The following is a 23149-nucleotide window of genomic DNA, read 5'->3' as shown; positions in this document are numbered from 1 at the left end:
AAGCTCTGTTCCACAAGGCACAGTACTCGCTCCCATTCTATTCCTCATCCTCATTTCTGACATAGACAGTGATGTCAGCCATAGTTCCGTGTCTTCCTTTGTGGATGACACCCGGATTATCATAGCAGTGACCTCCATTGAGGACACTGCGAGACTCAAAGTGGACATCAACCAAATCCTTGAATGGGCCACTCAAAACAATATGAAGTTCAACGAGGAGAAATTTCAACTACTCAGATATGAGAAACTTGAGGAAATCAAAAAAGTATCAGGGTATACCACAAATTCTAACCATACAATAGAGCAGAAAAGTAATGTGGCAGACCTAGGAGTGATAATGTCAGAGGATCTCGCCTTCAAAGACCACAACAATGTATCTACCTCATCTGCTAGGAAAATGATAGGATGGATAATGAGAACCTTCAAAACTAGGGACACCAAGCCCATGATGATTCTCTTCAAATCTCTTGTTGTCTCTAGGCTGGAATACTGCTGCACACTAACACCCCTTTCAAGGTTGGCGACATTGCAGACCTGAAGAGTGTACAAAGAATTTTCACGGCACACATAAGTAAGATAAGGCACCCAAACTACTGGGAACAGTTGAAGGTCCTTGATCTGTATTCCCTCGAACGCAGGCGAGAGAGATACATGTTAATATACACTTGGAAGGTCCTGGAGGGATTGGTACCAAACTTGCACACGAAAATCACTCCCTATGAAAGCAAAAGACTCAGCAGGAGATGCAACATTCCCCCGATGAAAAGCAGGAGCACCACTGAGAGACAACTCAATAAGTGACCGGAGCCCAAGACTGTTCAACTGCCTCCCAGAATATATAAGGGGGATTACCAATAGACCCCTGACTGTCTTCAAGAAGGCACTGGACAGGCATCTAAAGTCAGTATCTGATCAACCAGGCTGTGGTTCGTACATCAGCTTGACTGTGGCCAGCAGTAACAGCCTGGTTGATCAGACCCTGATCCACCATGAGGCCTGGTCTCAGACCGGGCCGCGGGGGCGTTGACCCCGGAAACCCTCTCCAGGTAAACAAGGTGGATGGAGCTTACACCAATCTTTACACACACAACCTTCATCAGTTTAGCTTCACATCAACATAATTCAATCTATATACAAATACTTACTCCATCATAAGTGTTATGTGCAGCACACGAGGCAACACTACACACGAGGCAACACAACACACTTGTTTGTTTGTTGGGTTTATCAGGGCCACTAACAGCTTACGCAGTATCGAACCCGACTTCCCGATGTTCGGGGAAGATTTGTTTCCCAAAGCTGGACCACGAAAGAAAAATTAAAAAGAGTTCATTTGTAAATAGAAACAGGAACTAGAAGTTCCTAATCAGATCAGGTGGAGCACCTTTCCAAACCCCAGCAGAGAGAGACTCCCACACTCTCACCTTAGGTCAGTAACCGGCTTCCCTCCTAAACCGTTAAACAATTACCAATACATAATATAGAATTATCAAAAAAGCTGACAAATGGAGTTGGCTAGAAGTAAGCCGATGATAGGTGCCCCTCCTGTAATGTTCCCGGCGGGCAAAGTAGATGAGGACAAGTGTCTCAGGCCAGAAATACCCTGAGGCAGTTAAGGACCTCAATAAATACTGAATAACTGAACCTTATAAATTGTATATCTTAAATGTTTCTCACAATTATATCACATAAATGTTAAACCTAAAACCCAATCTAACTTTATTATTTTTTAAATACACTACCTAACAGAATACTCCATTCTACTGAATTTACAACAATGCATGCAACCATATGACCTGTCTTTGTAATACTCACTTGTGCTTTATAGTAATCTGTTTACATTAATGTTTTTCACTGATTTCATCATTGCTTAGTTAATCTTAAGTTAATTTTAAGCCAGCCCGTAATGCTATGCATAGTATAAGTGGCTTTGGCATGCTGCTCTTATCTGTATTTTTTTTGTACCTCTGTATGTGTGCTCAAATTATAAATAAATAAATAAATAAATAAATAAATGGAAATGTCACTTTTCCTAACTTTTTTTAGTTATCCTAGGTTCTCTACACATATACTGCTATGTATGATATTTATTTATTTTATGTCTTTGCAAACAGTACATTGAGATTTTGTATTTACAATAGTGGGTTGCAATGCAAAGAGAACCTCTATTATGCCTTGGCATTATGGGCCAACTTAACATTATTGGCTTAAAGTCTACTTAATACTAAGGATTATATCATAGTTGTACAGTAAGAAAGTAATTATTTCATAATTGTACAGTAGATTATTAATTATAAGTGAATCAAATTTGTATAAGACAAAAGATATTGTGGAAAATTGCATTTATCTGTATGTATAATTATGTACATAACAATAAAAAAGCATAGATAACTATTATTTATCAGTTAGACAAGTAGGAATTTGGGACACCTAGGTCGCAAAAATGTCCCCCTTCGATACCTACCACTGTCATATCCACAAGTTGCTCTGGACCTATTAATTAAATGAATTATACATCACCAGGAATACCTGGAGTTTACCTGGAGAGAGTTCCGGGGGTCAACGCCCCCGCGGCCCGGTCTGAGACCAGGCCTCCTGGTGGATCAGAGCCTGATCAACCAGGCTGTTGCTGCTGGCTGCACGCAAACCAACATACGAGCCACAGCCCGGCTGATCCGGAACTGACTTTAGGTGCTTGTCCAGTGCCAGCTTGAAGACTGCCAGGGGTCTGTTGGTAATCCCCCTTATGTGTGCTGGGAGGCAGTTGAACAGTCTCGGGCCCCTGACACTTTTTGTATGGTCTCTTAACGTGCTAGTGACACCCCTGCTTTTCATTGGGGGGATGGTGCATCGTCTGCCAAGTCTTTTGCTTTCGTAATGAGTGATTTTCGTGTGCAAGTTCGGTACTAGTCCCTCTAGGATTTTCCAGGTGTATATAATCATGTATCTCTCCCTCCTGCGTTCCAGGGAATACAGGTTTAGGAACCTCAAGCGCTCCCAATAATTGAGGTGTTTTATCTCCGTTATGCGCCCCGTGAAAGTTCTCTGTACATTTTCTAGGTCGGCAATTTCACCTGCCTTGAAAGGTGCTGTTAGTGTGCAGCAATATTCCAGCCTAGATAGAACAAGTGACCTGAAGAGTGTCATCATGGGCTTGGCCTCCCTAGTTTTGAAGGTTCTCATTATCCATCCTGTCATTTTTCTAGCAGATGCGATTGATACAATGTTATGGTCCTTGAAGGTGAGATCCTCCGACATGATCACTCCCAGGTCTTTGACGTTGGTGTTTCGCTCTATTTTGTGGCCAGAATTTGTTTTGTACTCTGATGAAGATTTAATTTCCTCATGTTTACCATATCTGAGTAATTGAAATTTCTCATCGTTGAACTTCATATTGTTTTCTGCAGCCCACTGAAAGATTTGGTTGATGTCTGCCTGGAGCTTTGCAGTGTCTGCAATGGAAGACACTGTCATGCAGATTCGGGTGTCATCTGCAAAGGAAGACACGGTGCTGTGGCTGACATCCTTGTCTATGTCGGATATAAGGATGAGGAACAAGATGGGAGCGAGTACTGTGCCTTGTGGAACAGAGCTTTTCACCGTAGCTGCCTCGGACTTTACTCTGTTGACGACTACTCTCTGTGTTCTGTTAGTGAGGAAATTATAGATCCATCGACCGACTTTTCCTGTTATTCCTTTAGCACGCATTTTGTGCGCTATTACGCCATGGTCACACTTGTCGAAGGCTTTTGCAAAGTCTGTATATATTACATCTGCATTCTTTTTGTCTTCTAGTGCATTTAGGACCTTGTCGTAGTGGTCCAATAGTTGAGACAGACAGGAGCGACCTGTTCTAAACCCATGTTGCCCTGGGTTGTGTAACTGATGGGTTTCTAGATGCGTGGTGATCTTGCTTCTTAGGACCCTTTCAAAGATTTTTATGATATGGGATGTTAGTGCTATTGGTCTGTAGTTCTTTGCTGTTGCTTTACTGCCCCCTTTGTGGAGTGGGGCTATGTCTGTTGTTTTTAGTAACTGTGGGACGACCCCCGTGTCCATGCTCCCTCTCCATAGGATGGAAAAGGCTCGTGATAGGGGCTTCTTGCAGTTCTTGATGAACACAGAGTTCCATGAGTCTGGCCCTGGGGCAGAGTGCATGGGCATGTCATTTATCGCCTGTTCGAAGTCATTTGGCGTCAGGATAACATCGGATAGGCTTGTGTTAATCAAATTTTGTGGCTCTCTCATAAAAAATTCATTTTGATCTTCGACTCTCAGTCTGGTTAGCGGCTTGCTAAAAACTGAGTCATATTGGAACTTGAGTAGCTCACTCATTTCCTTGCTGTCATCTGTGTAGGACCAATCTTGTTTAAGTAGGGGCCCAATACTGGACGTTGTTCTCGATTTTGATTTGGCATAGGAGAAGAAATACTTTGGGTTTCTTTCGATTTCATTTATGGCTTTTAGTTCTTCCCGCGATTCCTGACTCCTAAAGGATTCTTTTAGCTTAAGTTCGATGCTTGCTATTTCTCTGACCAGTGTCTCCCTACGCATTTCAGATATATTGACCTCTTTTAGCCGCTCTGTTATTCTTTTCCGTCGCCTGTAAAGGGAGCGCCTGTCTCTTTCTGTTTTACATCTACTCCTCCTTTTTCTTAGAGGAATAAGCCTTGTGCATACATCGAGTGCCACCGAGTTAATCTGTTCTAGGCATAAGTTGGGGTCTGTGTTGCTTAGTATATCTTCCCAGCTTATATCGGTTAGGACTTGGTTTACTTGGTCCCACTTTATGTTTTTGTTATTGAAGTTGAATTTGGTGAATGCTCCCTCGTGACTAATCTCATTATGTCGGTCTGGGGCTCCGCGCATACATGACTGAACCTCAATTATGTTGTGATCTGAGTATATTGTTTTTGATATGGTGATATTTCTTATCAGATCATCATTGTTAGTGAAGATGAGGTCTAGTGTATTCTCCAGTCTAGTAGGCTCTATTATTTGCTGGTTTAAATTGAATTTTGTGCAGAGATTTAAAAGCTCGCGTGAGTGTGAGTTTTCATCAGAGCTGCCTCCTGGTGTTATTACTGCAACAATATTATTTGCTATATTCCTCCATTTTAGGTGCCTTAAGTTGAAATCCCCCAGGAGCAAGATGTTGGGTGCAGGAGCTGGAAGGTTTTCCAGACAGTGGTCAATTTTTAACAGCTGTTCCTGGAATTGCTGGGATGTTGCATCCGGAGGCTTGTAGACTATCACAATGACTAGGTTTTGGTTCTCGACCTTTACTGCTAAAACTTCCACTACATCATTTGAGGCATTTAGCAGTTCTGTGCAAACAAGTGACTCTGCAATGTACAGGCCAACCCCCCTCCCTTTTGCCTGTTCACTCTGTCACATCTGTATAGGTTGTAACCTGGGATCCATATTTCGTTGTCCAAGTGATCCTTTATGTGGGTCTCAGTGAAAGCCGCGAACATTGCCTTTGCCTCTGCAAGCAGTCCACGGATGAAAGGTATTTTGTTGTTTGTTGCTGGCTTTAGACCCTGTATATTTGCAAAGAAGAATGTTATCGGACTGGTGGTATTGTTGGTACTGGGGGGGGGGATTTTTTTTCCGGCATTAGTATCTGTATCTGTTGGTTTGGAGTGGAGGCCATCGACTGTGGTTCCACTCCAGGAATGACTGGATTTGGTGTACGATTTCTGCCATTTCCTGCCAGTTTTTTTTCCTTCCTGGCACTAAAAAACCTCTCCCTCTTGAGTGGCTGTGGCTACCCAGGTTTTCCCATGGCCTGGATGTTTTGTATCTTTTTGTCCCCTTTAGATGGTATGCCTGGCAATTTAAGTTATAGCACAGTCTTTCCTGTACTGAAGAGGTACACAGTTCAGGGTGAAAAAGCTTACAGGAAGGGAGTTTGCATTTTCCTGTTGTCATATGGGCATGGCATTTCCTAGGGTGGTCATAGTTGCACGTCCCATCTGTTTTTCCAGATTTCCCATGCCAGCAGATACCGAGTGCATAGTATGTGCACAGGCTTGGTTTCCGTTTGCCTTGGGTTTCTGTGACTGTATTCCCTGTTGGTGCATGTTTCCCTGTCTTACTTCTATCCTCCCTAGCACCAACAATGGAGCTCCCACCATTTGTTTTTGGTAATATATCCTCACTATTGCTAGTGGAGTCCTCTTGTTTGCTATTTCCTGCGGTATTTCTAGTTTGCAATATTGGTTTTATCTTATCTTTGACTACACTTGTTTCCCTACTATGGCTCCTGTCCCCTATGGGGTCATTTATATGTATTCCTTCCTGCGTATAATTCCCGACTACCTGGACAAAATCTCCAGCTTCACCATTACTGTCTCCCAGGACAGCATCTCCAGCTTCCCCATTACTGTCTCCCAGGACAGCATCTCCAGCTTCACCATTACTGTCTCCCAGGACAGCACCTCCAGCTTCACCATTACTGTCTCCCAGGACAGCACCTCCAGCTTCCCCATTACTGTCTCCCAGGACAGCACTATCAGCCCCCCATTTACTGACTACCAGGACATCATCTCCAGCCTTACAGTTTCTGACTACATGGCCAGTATCAAGGGGAGTACCATTCAGCCCGGACTTTTTATGTTCCCATCTGTTGTAGAAAGCTTCCAGGTTTTCTATGAAAGCAGCTTTGATGTTGACTTAGATTTTGCCACCGAAGTGGCTAGTTTATTGTGCACCCCATATCCATCCTGTGGACGGTAGCGCGAGAGCATATGGATACACAAAAGGCCTAGGAACTAGGCCCCAAAGGGTTAACAGGAATACATATGGATTTATATCTACATATCTATAGTTCACTTATCTGTTACAAGCAAATTTAGGAAATTTGCTTAGTATATCTGGTATCTTATTTTCATTAATAAGATATCTTGACATGTCACATAGGTTATTATACTGTCTGTCTCTGTATTCCTCAATAAGTGGACAATTAAGCACATAGTGTTCAAGAGAGTGACCATATGCCTGATCACATAATTTACATTTAGTTTGATCATCATCTGTGTGTCTCCCAAACTGCCAGAAGTACTTGTAACCAAGCCTAAGCCTGGCCACTACAACATCAGTCAGTCTGTTCACATTGCAAGTTGCTCCATAAACATACTTATCTACGTTCATGTTATCATAGTGGGTTATAGATCTACTCAGGCTTCTAACTGCATTCCTATAACAATCATTTTCATTATTTACTTCTCTCCTAATATTATTCCTAATGCTAGACACAGTTATACCAAAGTTATATTCTACATTCTCCTTCTCGATACTCTTCTTGGCTAACATATCAACTTTATCATGAAGGAGTAATCCAATGTGTGATGGGATCCATAGCAATTGTACATTAATTCCTTTGTCCCTAATTTTTGAGTATCTATACCTGGCTTCCCCAATGAGCATGTTGTTGGAGTCATTATATGAGCCAAGAGCCTTCAATGATGACATAGAATCAGTAATGATGATAGAGTCAAGCTCAGTGTCATAGGTTAGCTTTAGCGCCATTAGGATTGCAAACAATTCAGTTTGCAGTGTAGACGCCCAGTTGTTAATTCTTATGCCTAACTCAACAAATTTATTATCGTTCTTAACTAGGGAGGTGGCAACAAGAGCAGATGCAGCCCTGCCAGAAGACTCCTGTTTAGATCCATCAGTGTATATAACTTGTGATAACTTGTTACTACCAGCTAGGTGAGAAATTTCTTCTTGAGCAGTTGCTCTAACAAGAGATTTAAGGAAGGGATTACTAGCAATGAGCTTCTTGGGAGGGACTTGTAGGTATGTGATATTAAATGAACACATCTTCCATGGAGGGGTGAAATGCTCTTGTTGCCTACAGTGATACAGTTCATGCAGGTTATAAAACTTAATGCAATTGCACGTTTTCACAATCCATTTAGATCTGTGTGTATTTACCTCTAGACACTTGGTAAGATTCACTGTGACAGTGTCTGGTTCGTTTCTCAACATTCTAATACCGAGTACAGTGTTAATTTCAACAATCCTATCACTGATACTAGAAATACCAAGCTCCTTCCTCATGTTAAGAACTTTTGTAGATCTGGGACAGCCAAGAATAATCCTGAGAGCTTCATTTTGCATTAACTCCAAGGGTCGGAGAGAACTTTCTCTAGCTAATATCAACATGGGAGCAGCATAATCAATTAAGGACCTAACATAGGCTATGTACATCATTCTCACGATTCTCACATTTGCACCATAGTTGGGATTGTAGCCAGCAACAGCTTTGAGAGCATTTAGCCTAGCTTTACATTTCTTGTTTAGTTGTGGTATAGTGGATTTGTTAAAGGGTACATCTACACCAAGATATCTGTAAGTTTTAACGTAGCTAATGATTTCACCCTGCAAATAGATGGGTGGGGGATGTCGTTTGCTTGTTAATATCTTAGTTTTAGAGGAAGATATTATGAGGCCTAGTCGATTACAAATTGCTTGAACTTCATTAAGAATGGTATTCATCTTCTTATGCCCTGTTGTATGGATCATGATATCATCAGCATAGCTTATAGCTATATGTTTAGGTGAGGCAGGTAGAGCATTTAGGAGAGCATTAATCAGAATATTAAATAGCATGGGACTAAGAACTCCTCCCTGCGGTGTACCTAAAGACATTTCTTTAGAATCACTTCTGAAGCCTTGGTAAAGGACAGAGGATACTCTATTTGACAGGTATCCTATTATCCAGCAGAGTAAGCTACCACCAATATTCATTTTGGCTAGTTCATGTAGTATAACGGTTCTGTTCGCAATATCAAATGCAGATTTTAGATCAAGAAAAGTGGTAAAACTAGTAGAGGTGTGTGCAGTGAGAAAGGTGGAAATACAGTTCTGCACACTTTTACCTTTCATGAACCCATAGAGGTAGGGGGAAAGTTGATGTCTGATTCTGTAGTACAGTCTGTTAAGCATCATTCTTTCAAAAGTTTTACAAAGACAACTAGTTAAGGAGATCGGCCTAAATGTATCAGGCTGTTGGGGCTTAGGGATAGGCACAATGAGACTATTGGTCCAGGAAGTAGGAAGAACGCCCTCAATGTAACTGAGATTATACAGTGCCAACAAAGGGTTATCAGGCACGTGCCTTAGAGTTCTGAGAATATCATAGGTTATACCATCCTCTCCAGGAGCAGTTGATCGACCTTTGGTTAATGCATTATCTAATTCATACTCGGTAAAGAGGCAATCACTCTCATCAATATTTTGGCTCATAAAATTAATCAGTTTCAACATTTCTTCAGAAGTACTCTCTAAATTTTTTTCTAATATGAGATGGAAGGCTTTCATGCCTGGATGTTTTGGACCAGTCATTTATGAGGTCATTTGCTTTTTCAAGAGGAAAGGGATGAGCAACATTGCCAGTCTTTTTCCTGGTTATTTTATTTATACCTTTCCAAGCCAAACTCAAAGGGGTGGACCTATTTAATCCACTAACAAACTGTTCCCATTCCTGTTGCCTAAGTTCTTCCTTTCTATTCCTTGCATTTGTTAGTGCAGCTTGGAACGTTCTGAGCAGGTCTGGGGTTCTACATTCACGGTATGCTTTACCAATCCTCCTAGCTGCATGTGTTAGATTGCGCAGCTGTGGATCATTATAGTATTTACATTGGTTTTTATTGTTATTTATAGTGGAGGGTTTTTGTTTCCTATTCCTGCCCACTTGATCTGTGAGAACACTCTCAATAGTGGTAATTAAATCATCATTAAATTTTTGTGTGCCAATGGGCTCGTAATTCTTATACCATTGATCCAAGTGGTTAATAAAGTTGTCTCTGTGTTCTGGTTTGAGAATAAGTTTCCTCCTTCTGTATTTAGCTCCTTGATTGCTGGAGATGTGATCAAGATTGACAGTTGTTAGTCTTGGGAAGTGATCAGATAGAAGATCATCAACTATGACAGTCATGCATCGTATATGATGTATTAAATCCAAGACACAGATCTAGTATGCCACCATATATGTGAGTAGGCTCAGTAGTGCCCACAATTCGAACATTATCATGCTCATTTAGCAATCTCACTAGTTTAGTTCCATTGGTGTTTGTTATAGACCCACCAATATTCTTATGTCTGGCATTAAAATCTCCAAGAATGATGGTAGGTTCACTATTGATGCGATCTGGTAAAGCATCAGGTCGAAGCTGGTTCGCTGGGGCATAGAGATTAAAAATGTTTATGGAAAAATCGCCTGCATATACTTTGACACCATGATACTGCATGTTAACTCGACTCTGCAAGGAAAGGAGTGAATGTGGCAAGCTCTTTCTGACATACATCACACAACAGTTGGTTGACCTTAGGTTATAAGCTGCATATCCAGGCAAGTTTGGTGGAGGTGCTCCATCTTTCAATCTACATTCCTGCAAACAGATGACATCAATATTCTTGGTTGCACTAATATGATGTAAGTCAGGCAACCGCTTCCTGATGGAAGCAATGTTCCATGAAAAGATTTGTAATGTATCCATTGTAGTGAGTTATTACAATCTCTTGCTCATAAGATGGTAAAACTATTATGCTTTGACTACAGTGTGCAGATACTTAAGAGCAAATAGCATAGTTTGTACGTCTTTATCTTCAGGACCTTTATTTTTAAGCATTTTTCGGCATTTTGGCAGCCAGTGATAAGGCAATTTTTGAAGGCAAGAGTTATGGGCTTCTTTCTCACAAATTGCTGGAAGCTGAACGGAGATTGCTGCACTTTTGACATCATCACCATGCTCAAGATCATCATCCTGATTACATATATTTATTAAACTTGTCAGGATCTGTTCAAGATGCTCAATTTTTTTCTGGAAAGTTGTTATAATATGAGGAAGGTCAGGCGAATCCAATGCCTCTCCGGAGGATGGCACTTCTGGGTTAGTGCTTTCTTTAACACCTATCACCTTAACAGGTACCATGGTTACATTAGTGTTCTCTGTTTCATCATTCATTGCAGGTAGGTCCTGTGCATCTGACTCATCTCCAATTTCCAGGGAGGTTACCTGTGTGGTGTCCGTCTGACTGTTGTAGTTGTGTGTATTGGGAGAAATGACAAACTCATCCCCATATTCAGGTGTAGCCATAGGTATCTGTAGTGGCAGACCAGTAGTTCCATATGTGCTAGCAGGGATGGCTAGCTCCTCCACAGCTGGTGTGTGTGATGGCATTCTGGTATCACCAGAATCCTTTGCAGTGAGGTGGGGTTCTTGCACACTTTGCAGAGGTTCAGTCTCAGATCTGGCTGTGGTAGACTGGATGGCCCCATCCTCAGTTACCATTAAAGGACTGTTATCAGGTTTACATCGAAGGTTGTTTGGGTTCTGACTGCAGTCCTTGTGGGAAACTGTAACCCCAACTTCTTTACAGTTAATACACTTAAATTTTCGGCTGTCAGGGCCTACTGTGCATTCTCTAGTGGAATGTTTCCCAGCACACTTACCACACCAAGAATGTAGTATTCCACAGTCTACTGCAACATGGCCATAGTGCTGGCATTTGTAACACCTACGTTTAGGGGGTAGGTACACTTCGATGTTTAGGAAACGTAAACCATGCACCCAGATATTCCGGGGGAGGGGCACAGGACCTACCCAACTGGCAATAATTTGGGATTTTCCTTTAAGTCTTTTAGGCTTGATGATATGCTCACTTAGAGTCAGATGGGATGGGTCCATGCAGAGAGGGTATCCAAAGATTATGATACTGACCCATTTTTTAAAGTGGTGAGTGTCTGATGGAGGTCGGAGCAGCTTAATATCCCCATAAGGTGTACTAAGTAGATCATTAATCAGCTCTTTATTCTGTTCCACAAACACAAAGTTGTGTGTGTTTTTCCTAAATTGGATCCTTGAGTTAGGATGCTTGTTTACAGCTTCCATTAGCCATGCACACTTAGCAGGCAGCGGGGTGTTGTCAGGGAAGTTCAGCTTAACACATTCTTCCTTTGAAGAAAGACTTCTTGCAGCCTCTGTGCACCAAGGACGTTTAGTATCACATTGTGTACGAGTCAAGTGAGTCTGACTACGTCGACGCTCTAGCCCTTTCTCACTTTTTCTCTTTTGTTTACTTTTAAAGGTCTGGAAGCTATCTTCATTTCCATCACCTGCAGAAATAGGTTCCTCTATGACAGTTGCCATGTTTGCCAGTGATGATATCTGGTGTAAGACTCACAACACAAGAATTCCTCGCTTATCTTTCCCTTATAGCTTATGCAAGAGCAAATATTCACTACAAAGTCAGAAGTCCAAAATAGATCACAAGACACAAGTGCTCAAGTTCAATGAACACCTCCAACCATACTCAACCCAGACCACCACCACTCAATACGACACACACCCCACCAAAAACACACTCAGAGACCTCTTGTATGTGTGTTAATAATATGGTACATATAATGATATAATGGATGGTACAGGCGAGGTCTTACACCTTATCACAAATTACAAAGATGAAAAGAGAGAGAGAGAGAGAGAGAGAGAGAGAGAAAGTAGGAAATATTGAGCATAAAATTAGAATTCTGACATACATCACATTAAACATGAGGTTCAAATTCAATGATAACTTCCACTTGAGTTAGTTCAGGCTACTGCCACCTAATGTTAGTTAGTTTAATATGTTTATTATGCACCCCATACCCATCCTGTGGGCGGTAGTCAAAAGATTACAGAGGTACATAATTGGTCCAGGGACTGGACTCCAAAGTTTTGATAGCTGAGCAAGTTACAGAGGTAATGAACTCACAATTTACAAAGGTAATGAACTCACAATTTACAAAGGTAATGAACTCACAATTTACAAAGGTAATGAACTCCAGGTAAGTCTGGTCACAATCATGACAAGTTACAAAGGTATTTACAGATTACAGAGGTACGTAATGGGTCCAGGGACTGGGCCCCCAAGGTTTTGATAGCTGAACTAGGTACAAAGGTAATGAGCTCACAAGTTACAAAGGTAATGAATTCTGTAGAATGGTTACTTACGTTTATACTTTGGCTACAATCATGAACAAATTATAGAGTAATGAGCAATTCACACTTCCACACCCGGTCACAACTGTAATGAGTTATTGGTGCAAATATTGATTGTTGAGTCACACACACCACACACACACACACACACACACACACACACACACACACACACACACACACACACACACACACACACACACACACACACACACACACACACACACTTTAGTTTAATATCTTTATGCACCCCATACCCATCCTGTGGGCGGTAGTCAAAAGATTACAAAGGTACATAATGGGTCCAGTGACTGGACCCCAAAGTTATGATAGCTGAACTAGTTACAAAGGTAATGAACTCCAGGTAGATCTGGTCACTAATCATGGCAAGTTACAGAGGTAATGAATCAGCTTCACTCCTATACATGGTTACAGTCATGAACAAATTACAAAGTAATGAACCACTGATACGTCCACACCTGGTCACAATTGTAATGAGTTATAAATACAAATATTAAGTGGATCATACACCCACACTAGCGCGCGCGCGCACATACACACACGAGGGCGCACGCACGGACATGTGCACACGAGCGTACAAATATATGCATACACACAAGGACGCACACCCACACACACACACACCCACACACACACACACCAACACCCACACACACACACCCTCACACACACCCACACACACACCCTCACACACACCCACACACACACACCCACACCACACGTTCACACATTCAATGATAACTTCCACTTGAGTTAGTTCAGGCTACTGCCACCTAATGTACCTCACTGAAATAATAATATAGCAGACATCACAATGAATGCTGAAGACAACCTCTTACCCCAACCATAGATTGTAAACAGTATTATTAAAAAAAAAACAAAAAACAAAAAAAAACTAGGTAATGTTACAATGACAATGAGATAAATCACTCTGGTCGACTTCCTTGGTCCATCCTGGGTAACTCACACGTTACTATGTTATACATGTATGCAAGCATACCTGGAGTTTACCTGGAGAGAGTTCCGGGGGTCAACGCCCCCGCGGCCCGGTCTGTGACCAGGCAGCTGTAGATAGATGAACCAGTACCTAAACAATCTCACTTACACACGCGTTACTATGTATGGCAAGTGTTACCAAGTACACCAAGTGTACACTTTATCACTTAGAATACACTTTTGTTGATGTAAATATAGGTGAGAGTGGTACACCGCTGGTCGTAATAAACACACTGAACTTCTCAAGGTCACACACTAGGCCCAGCTTCTGGAGTTACCAGCGTTTTAATGTGTTTATTATGTGTCAGTGCGTGTCTGCAGTCATTAAATTGGTGTATCAGAAGTTAAACACTACAATCCAGTTGATCAAACAGTCTAAAACAATTTACACAATGTATAACTAGAAGTATAATGATTGCAAATTGTTACTATTACAATTTCAACTAGGCGCCAGACCCACTAGATGCGATGGCAAGGAACATAGATGTTAACAGGCTGACTCTTGCTTAACACAGTTGAAAGGTAACCGAATTACTCAAGAGAGAAAGTATTTATGAAGCTGAACATTATGCAGGAGCAAGCTTGTTCACAGCAAAAATACAAAGCACAAGTTACACACTCACACCACAGATCAACACTGCAATTTGAAATATTACTGGGAACCTAGCAGTAAAGTTTCAGTCTGAACGAGAAAATGTATTAGAAAACACAACAATGACACTAGGACAAGCAACTTAACTATGTAACCGTATTTAATAGTTCAGTTACACTGAGCAGAGCATGTATTACACTGATTTATCAAATGCAAGGAGTCACTACACTCCCTAGGACAGATAACTGCAGGCTGCCTTAGCCCGTTCTGGCTAGCTTCTAGTGCCACCCTCAAGCACAACGAAACCGTTCGAAACCAGTCCAGGTTCGGACCAGTCAAGGGTTCGGACCAGTCAAGGGTTCGGACCAGTCAAGGGTTCGGACCAGTCAAGGGTTCGGACCAGTCAAGGGTTCGGACCAGTCTATCTGATCTGATCAGTGGGTCACTTATTTAAACCATACTGGTCGGTGATTTGAGCTAACACATGAAGGATCTACTGGAAATTATCTACCCGAGTAATATGTGATTTGATTGATACAAAAGTATAACTTGCGTGTTGAAGAGCCGGTGACTGCTGGCACTCCTACAATGACGAACGGTCGAGCCTCCACCCTTGTTTATCAATCGCTGTATCTAGCTTCTCTATTTTTTTTTTTTTTTTTTTTTTTCCGTCTCCACCACAATAAATGCTATATTATCACTATAGTTGACTGGTGCAAATTTTGGAGGAAGGGCGCTTTTTCTGTAGTAATAATTGCTTCTCGTTGTGTATATTGCGACCGCTGGTAACTACAGGTTATATGAAATTCACAGTAACGTCTGGTATTTCAAGAAAAAGAAACTAATGAAAGTCACTCCACTCCACTAAGTACCATTTTAATACTGGTTAGTTGCTACTACAACACTGTATTCTGCTATTCACTGGTATCACTAGATTATATACTGGTATATATATAAATTTGTGGACTGTATATTAAAAAACGATTATATATAAATTCACATATACATAACAGAAGGAAAATATATCTTAATATCACTCACCAATTTGACTGGATATTAAGTTGTATCATACTCAGAAAAACCTCACTAACTAAATTTATGAAAACACTGGCCAGAATTATACACAAATCTAGAGAGCTTATCTGAGGTTCCTGGAGCTGTCTTGTCCAATCTTCTGATATCTCAAGTTATGCAGGAATGCACATCCAACAATTTCGCCTCCTATTTGAGAGGTGTCAATCCAATTTTAACCTCTAGAGCACGAAAAATTCTTCCCATTATATTAATGTTGTATCCAATTCAAAACCAAGATGGCGAGTCTCCTATGCGCAGACGCAGGCTCTCCGTTTCTATGACATAAATATTATTAAATACAGTATGGCCATCTATTTACATATAAATACTGAATTTCTGGAAAATATATACAGTATTTTCCACACTGCGGCCGGCCGGAGTTCATTGCTAAACGATTCAAATTATTCCTTCCTTTAGGAGACGATTCCAGCCAGTTCTGGCTTGAGTGGCTGTTCTCCTAGTAGGTCTTACTACGATTTCATCTTCTGGCATCACTTGGTCTGCGTTATCTTCCATATCACTCGTTTCACTTTCCCTCAGATTTTCATTTACGTTTGATTGAACACCTAATTCCAAGGGAATCAAGATAAGATGAGATAAGATAAGATTTCGTTCGGATTTTTAACCCCGGAGGGTTAGCCACCCAGGATAACCCAAGAAAGTCAGTGCATCATCGAGGACTGTCTAACTTATTTCCATTGGGGTCCTTAATCTTGTCCCCCAGGATGCGACCCACACCAGTCGACTAACACCCAAGTACCTATTTGCTGCTAGGTGAACAGGACAACAGGTGTAAGGAAACGTGTCAAAATGTTTCCACCCTCCGGGAATCGAACCCGGGCCCTCCGTGTGTGAAGCGGGAGCTTTGGCCACAACACAACACTTTGACATTCCTGACAACACCTTGTGCATCTGGGTACAATGTCAATACTTTGCCCAGAGGCCACAATGTTCGATGTTGTTCAGTGTCAATTAACACAATGTCACCTGGTTGAATGGTCTGTCGATTTACTGCCTCTGTCGCACCATAAAAGTGTTCACGTAGTGTAAGAAGATATTCCTTACGCCACACATTAGACCAATGATCAATTACTTTATTTAACATTTTAAATTTATTGCACAACACTGCCGCATCATTGTAATCTTCATCACCTTCTTCTGGATTATCTCTATAGACGGGCAGCTTCCAATTTCCTTCCACATATTAGGTGAGAAGGTGTTAATACATCTGCATCAGGTGTATCACTCATGTACGAGAGAGGCCTATTATTTATATGAATTTCTGCCTCCACTAACACTGCACGGAATTCATCCAAATTAATTCTCTTCCGGTGTAGTACTTTGCCGAGACACCTCTTCACTGTGCCTATCAGTCTTTCGTACAGCCATCCCTGCCAAGGGACTCTAGGAGTAATAAATTTCCAGGTACACCCTCGCTCGGTTAACAGAGATTGAATAACGTTACTATTATTTAATTCTATCAAGTGTTGAGCACCTGCTACAAAATTTGTGGCATTATTCATAATCATCAACCTCGGACAGGATCTCCTAGATGCAAATTTTCGAAACAGCTGTATAAACTGTTCTGCAGACAAGTCCTGTGCCACTTCTAAATGAACTGCCCAAGTAGCAGTACAGGTGAACAAACAAACATACACTTTCAGTGGAACACCATTTGACGTACCTGTTAAAATTATTGGACCACTATAGTCTACACCTGTTACATCAAATGGTTTCACTAATTGTACACGCTCCTTTGGCAATGGTGGAGGACCTGGGTACATATAGGATCTGGCATCCACACGGCGACATATTACACAAGATTTAATCACCCTTTTTACACTTTGCCGTCCTTGTGGAATCCAGAAAGTTTCCCTAATACAATTTAAGGTATCTTGTACCCCACCATGCACTACATTTTTATTGGCATTTAGAACAATCAAATTTGTTAGATGATGAGTTTTGGGAAGTAAGATAGGGTGTTTAGCATAATCACCCAATTCAGCATTTTGTAACCTACCTCTGCACCTAATTACACTGTTCTCTAAATACAGCCCCAATTTCTCTATTATGGAACCTTTCATAATTTTTCTTTCCATCATCAATTTAATCTCATTTCCATAGATTTCCTTCTGTACCCTCTTTATCCAATATTCAAGAGGATGTGAAAACTTATATGAAATATTCATCTTGTTTAGAAATTTAAACACCAATTTATTTACATTGATTAGTTTGGGTAAAGAAGAAGATCGACACCATGCCTAACCCTTCTAGGGTAGGGTAGGTGCCTGAGCCCGAGCTTTTAGCTCATAAGACTGTCATTCCCATTTGCCCCCTTTGGGCGGGGATGGCAGACCAGAGAGGCCTAGCTTGTGACTAGGTCTGGGGACAGTTAGTCCCAAAGATGAGGAGGTACTTGTGCCTGGTCACACTCCCTAAAGAGGGAGCCAAGGCCGGGCCACCACTTGGAAAAGGCCCGGGCCGGAAAAATCCCGGTAATCTTTAATAATAATAAAGAAGAATACCTATTTATATCAATGGCTAAGGAAGGGCAAATTATTAGAGCGGTGGTCACAGTAATTTCAACAGGAGCAATATACGCCTTTTGTACAGGCCAATTAGCTTTATTTACCAACCAGCTCAGTCCTTTAAACCATGATACAGCATTTACGAATTTAGCATAAGGTAAACCTCGAGACAAGAAATCAGCTGGATTCTCCTCACCAGGTATATGATTAAATGTTAACATATTCTGACCCAAACTATTATACTTCTCTTGCATCTGATTAATTTCAGCGACTCTGTTTTGTACGTACACAATTTTACTGTTTCCATTACGAATCCATTGTAAGGATACCTCATTATCAGACCAAATTACAGTGTCGCTAATATTTATCTCCTGCAACTTATTTCTTATATAATTAGCTAATTTGACACCTACATAAATGGCTGTTAATTCCAACTGAGGTAAGGTACGTGATTTAATTGGAGACACTTTAGCCTTAGACATAACCAAAGAAATAACACTATTATATTGAAGGTAAGCAACTGCTCCATATGCCAATTTTGAAGCATCACAAAAAATGTGGAGTACATTTTTCCCATTTGGATTGGCCACCTAGCATGGGAACTCCAACATTGAAATTTTTTCATAATCACCAATTAATTCATCCCACCTGTTAATGAATTCCTCAGGTAGTATTTCATCCCAAGCACATTTAAGTTTCCATGCTTCCTGTATTAATAATTTCCCTCTTATAGTAAGGGGTGACACTAAACCTATTGGATCAAAACATTTGGAAACTTCAGCAAGCAGTATTGGGCATACTGTATTGGGCATACTGTAATTATTAGGTTCTAACATTAACAAATCTCTCTCAGTATCCCATGTTAATCCCAGTACATTACTACATTTTGGTACTTCATCTCCAGGGTAATCTTTACTTATTTTGTCTTTTAATTTGGACGAATTACTATTCCATTCCCTCAGAGGCATATTTGCACTTTGCATTATTTTATTAACCTCTCTATAAGTCATTAACAGTTCCTCTTCAGTTGACGTCACACCCAGGAAATTGTCCACATAAAATTGTTTGCTCATTACTTTACTCAATGAACTTTCCATACGTTTAAGTTGTGCATTTATCGTCGGTTGAAGTAGGAACGGACTGGATGTAGCATCAAATAATATGCTCCTAAAGCGAAAGGTTTTCAGAGGGCTAAGTAGGTCACTAGGATTCTCAGGCCATAAGAAGCGGGTACAATCCCAGTCAGCCTCTTGTAAACCCACTTTTAGGAAAGCTTTACTTATGTCAGCCGTAAAGGCATAATGCTTCACTCTGAAATTTAATAAGATATCTCCTAATTTTTCCATCAACGAAGGACCTGTCATCAAACAGTCATTTAAACTAGGTACATTTTTGTTACTCCTGGCACTACAATTAAACATAATTCTCAGAGGAGTGGTCTTAGAATCCTTCTTCACTCCGTGATCTGGCAAATAGTTTACCTGGAGTTTACCTGGAGAGAGTTCCGGGGGTCAACGCCCCCGCGGCCCGGTCTGTGACCAGGCCTCCTGGTGGATCAGAGCCTGATCAACCAGGCTGTTACTGCTGGTTGCACGCAAACCAATGTACGAGCCACAGCCCGGCTGGTCAGGAACCGACTTTAGGTGCTTGTCCAGTGCCAGCTTGAAGACTGCCAGGGGTCTGTTGGTAATCCCCCTTATGTATGCTGGGAGGCAGTTAAACAGTTTCGGGCCCGTGACACTTATTGTATGGTCTCTTAACGTGCTAGTGACACCCCTGCTTTTCATTGGGGGGATGTTGCATCGTCTGCCAAGTCTTTTGCTTTCGTAGAGAGTGATTTTCGTGTGCAAGTTCGGCACTAGTCCCTCTAGGATTTTCCAGGTGTATATAATCATGTATCTCTCCCGCCTGCATTCCAGGGAATACAGGTTCAGGAGCCTCAAGCGCTCCCAGTAATTGAGGTGTTTTATCTCCGTTATGCACGCCGTGAAGGTTCTCTGTACATTTTCTAGGTCAGCAATTTCATCTGCCTTGAAAGGTGCTGTTAGTGTGCAGCAATATTCCAGCCTAGGTAGAACAAGTGACCTGAAGAGTGTCATCATGGGCTTGGCCTCCCTAGTTTTGAAGGTTCTCATTATCCATCCTGTCATTTTTCTAGCAGATGCGATTGATACAATGTTATGGTCCTTGAAGGTGAGATCCTCCGACATGATCACTCCCAGGTCTTTGACGTTGGTGTTTCGCTCTATTTTGTAGCCAGAATTTGTTTTGTACTCTGATGAAGATTTAATTTCCTCGTGTTTACCATATCTGAGTAATTGAAATTTCTCATCGTTGAACTTCATACTGTTTTCTGCAGCCCACTGAAAGATTTGGTTGATGTCCGCCTGGAGCCTTGCAGTGTCTGCAATGGAAGACACTGTAATGCAGATTCGGGTGTCATCTGCAAAGGAAGACACGGTGCTGTGGCTGACATCCTTGTCTATGTCAGATATGAGGATGAGGAACAAGATGGGAGCGAGTACTGTGCCTTGTGGAACAGAGCTTTTCACCGTAGCTGCCTCGGACTTTACTCTGTTGAATACTACTCTCTGTGTTCTGTTAGTGAGGAAATTATAGATCCATCGACCGACTTTTCCTGTTATTCCTTTAGCACGCATTTTGTGCGCTATTACGCCATGGTCACACTTGTCGAAGGCTTTTGCAAAGTCTGTATATATTACATCTGCATTCTTTTTGTCTTCTAGTGCATCTAGGACCTTGTCGTAGTGATCCAATAGTTGAGACAGACAGGAGCGACCTGTTCTAAACCCATGTTGCCAAGGGTTGTGTAACTGATGGGTTTCTAGATGGGTGGTGATCTTGCTTCTTAGGACCCTTTCAAAGATTTTTATGATATGGGATGTTAGTGCTATCGGTCTGTAGTTCTTTGCTGTTGCTTTACTGCCCCCTTTGTGGAGTGGGGCTATGTCTGTTGTTTTTAGTAACTGTGGGACGACCCCTGTGTCCATGCTCCCTCTCCATAGGATGGTAAAGGCTCGTGATAGGGGCTTCTTGCTGTTCTTGATGAACACGGAGTTCCATGAGTCTGGCCCTGGGGCAGAGTGCATGGACATGTCATTTATCGCCTGTTCGAAGTCATTTGACGTCAGGATAACATCGGATAGGCTTGTGTTAACCAAATTCTGTGGCTCTCTCGTAAAAAAATTCATTTTGATCTTCGACTCTCAGTCTGGTTAGCGGCTTGCTAAAAACTGAGTCATATTGGGACTTGAGTAGCTCACTCATTTCCTTGCTGTCATCTGTGTAGGACCCATCTTATTTAAGTAGGGGCCCAATACTGAATGTTGTTCTCGACTTCGATTTGGCATAGGAGAAGAAATACTTTGGGTTTCTTTCGATTTCATTTATGGCTTTTAGTTCTTCCCGCGATTCCTGACTCCTATAAGATTTCTTTAGCTTAAGTTCGATGCTTGCTATTTCTCTGACCAGTGTCTCCCTACGCACTTCAGATATATTGACCTCTTTTAGCCGCTCTGTTATTCTTTTCCGTCGCCTGTAAAGGGAGCGCCTGTCTCTTTCTATTTTACATCTATTCCTTTTCCTTAGAGGAATAAGCCTTGTGCATACATCGAGTGCCACCAAGTTAATCTGTTCTAGGCATAAGTTGGGGTCCAGAGCAACTTGTGGATATGACAGTGGTAAGTATCGAAGGGGGACATTTTTTGCGACCTAAGTGTCCCAAATTCCTACTTGTCTAACTGATAAATAATAGTTATCATTGTTCATTTACTGTTATGTATATAATTATACATCCAAGTAAATGCAATTTTCCACACTCATATTAAGAACCTTTGAAGATTTGGGACACCCAAGAATCATTCTGAGAGCTTCATTTTGCATTAACTCCAAGGGTCGGAGAGAACTTTCTCTAGCTAATATCAACATGGGAGCAGCATAATCAAGTAAGGACCTAACATAGGCTATGTACATCATTCTCACGATTCTCACATTAGCACCATAGTTGGGGTTGTAGCCAGCAACAGCTTTGAGAGCATTTAGCCTAGCTTTGCATTTCTTATTTAGTTGTGGTATAGTGGATTTGTTAAAGGGTACATCTACACCAAGATATCTGTAAGTTTTAAAGTAGCTAATGTTTTCATCCTGCAAATAATGGGTGGGGGATGTCGTTTGCTTGTTAATATCTTTGTTTTAGAGGAAGATATTATGAGGCCTAGTCGATTACAAATTGCTTGAACTTCATTAACAATGGTGTTCATCTTCTTATGCCCTGTTGTGTAGATCATGATGTCATCAGCATAGCTTATAGCTATATGTTTAGGTGAGGCAGGTAGAGCATTTAGGAGAGCATTAATCAGAACGGTGGCGCCCAGTGGCGTCGCTAGGGTTGGTGTCACCCGGGGTGGCATCTTTGGTGTCACCCCCATGAAATCCAAGGGAAGGGGGATGGGGGTAGTAAACTGCAGTTACATCACTGCTGCATGACCAGTGACTAATGTTTAGCAATGAGAACGTTTAAAGGCCATAAACCGAACTTTATTATTGATAAAATAAATAATCGTAGTAATATTGAGGAAACATAAACTTAAATATCACTTTGAGTACAGCCAACAGATCCTACATTTATTCATATTTAACAATGAAAAAAAAAACTTGAAAAATAAAGAAAAACACTAGTTCCCATTTAACCTTGAGTACAGGAAACATCTAAAAGCTGATCCACAGGCATAACACCAGACACAAACATCTCTGTGACATTCCCCGTGTACGACTAAACCTTTACAAAAATTCAATGTATTTCAAAGGACCTAAAATCTGGAACACCCTACCTGAAAACTCTAGAACTGCAGACACATTCATCACTTTCAAAACTAGTTAAAAAACATCTTATCTCCCTGATACACCCCGACAACTAACTACAT

At 41.3% G+C, this 23149-nt stretch overlaps 2 protein-coding genes across 4 annotated transcripts in view; both read right to left on the bottom strand.

The window, feature by feature from the left end:
* Window positions 1-1297, bottom strand: part of Nle (notchless protein homolog 1) — a 132352-nt gene extending 131055 nt beyond the window's left edge. Inside the window, exon 1 of the mRNA XM_070090236.1 lies at window positions 1146-1297. Coding sequence (XP_069946337.1) covers window positions 1146-1153 — 8 coding nt within the window. The 5' untranslated portion in view covers window positions 1154-1297. The remainder of the gene's footprint in view (window positions 1-1145) is intronic.
* Rab39 (RAS oncogene family member Rab39) overlaps window positions 1-23149 on the bottom strand; it is a 552594-nt gene that overhangs the window by 500339 nt on the left and 29106 nt on the right. The gene's annotated exons all lie outside the window — the stretch shown is intronic.

The sequence above is a fragment of the Cherax quadricarinatus genome, chromosome 31, assembly GCF_038502225.1.
Source record: "Cherax quadricarinatus isolate ZL_2023a chromosome 31, ASM3850222v1, whole genome shotgun sequence".
NCBI classification, from domain to species: Eukaryota; Metazoa; Arthropoda; class Malacostraca; order Decapoda; family Parastacidae; genus Cherax; species Cherax quadricarinatus.
Note: the sequence above shows the minus strand (reverse complement) of the source record. Positions and strands in the feature narration are given on the sequence as shown.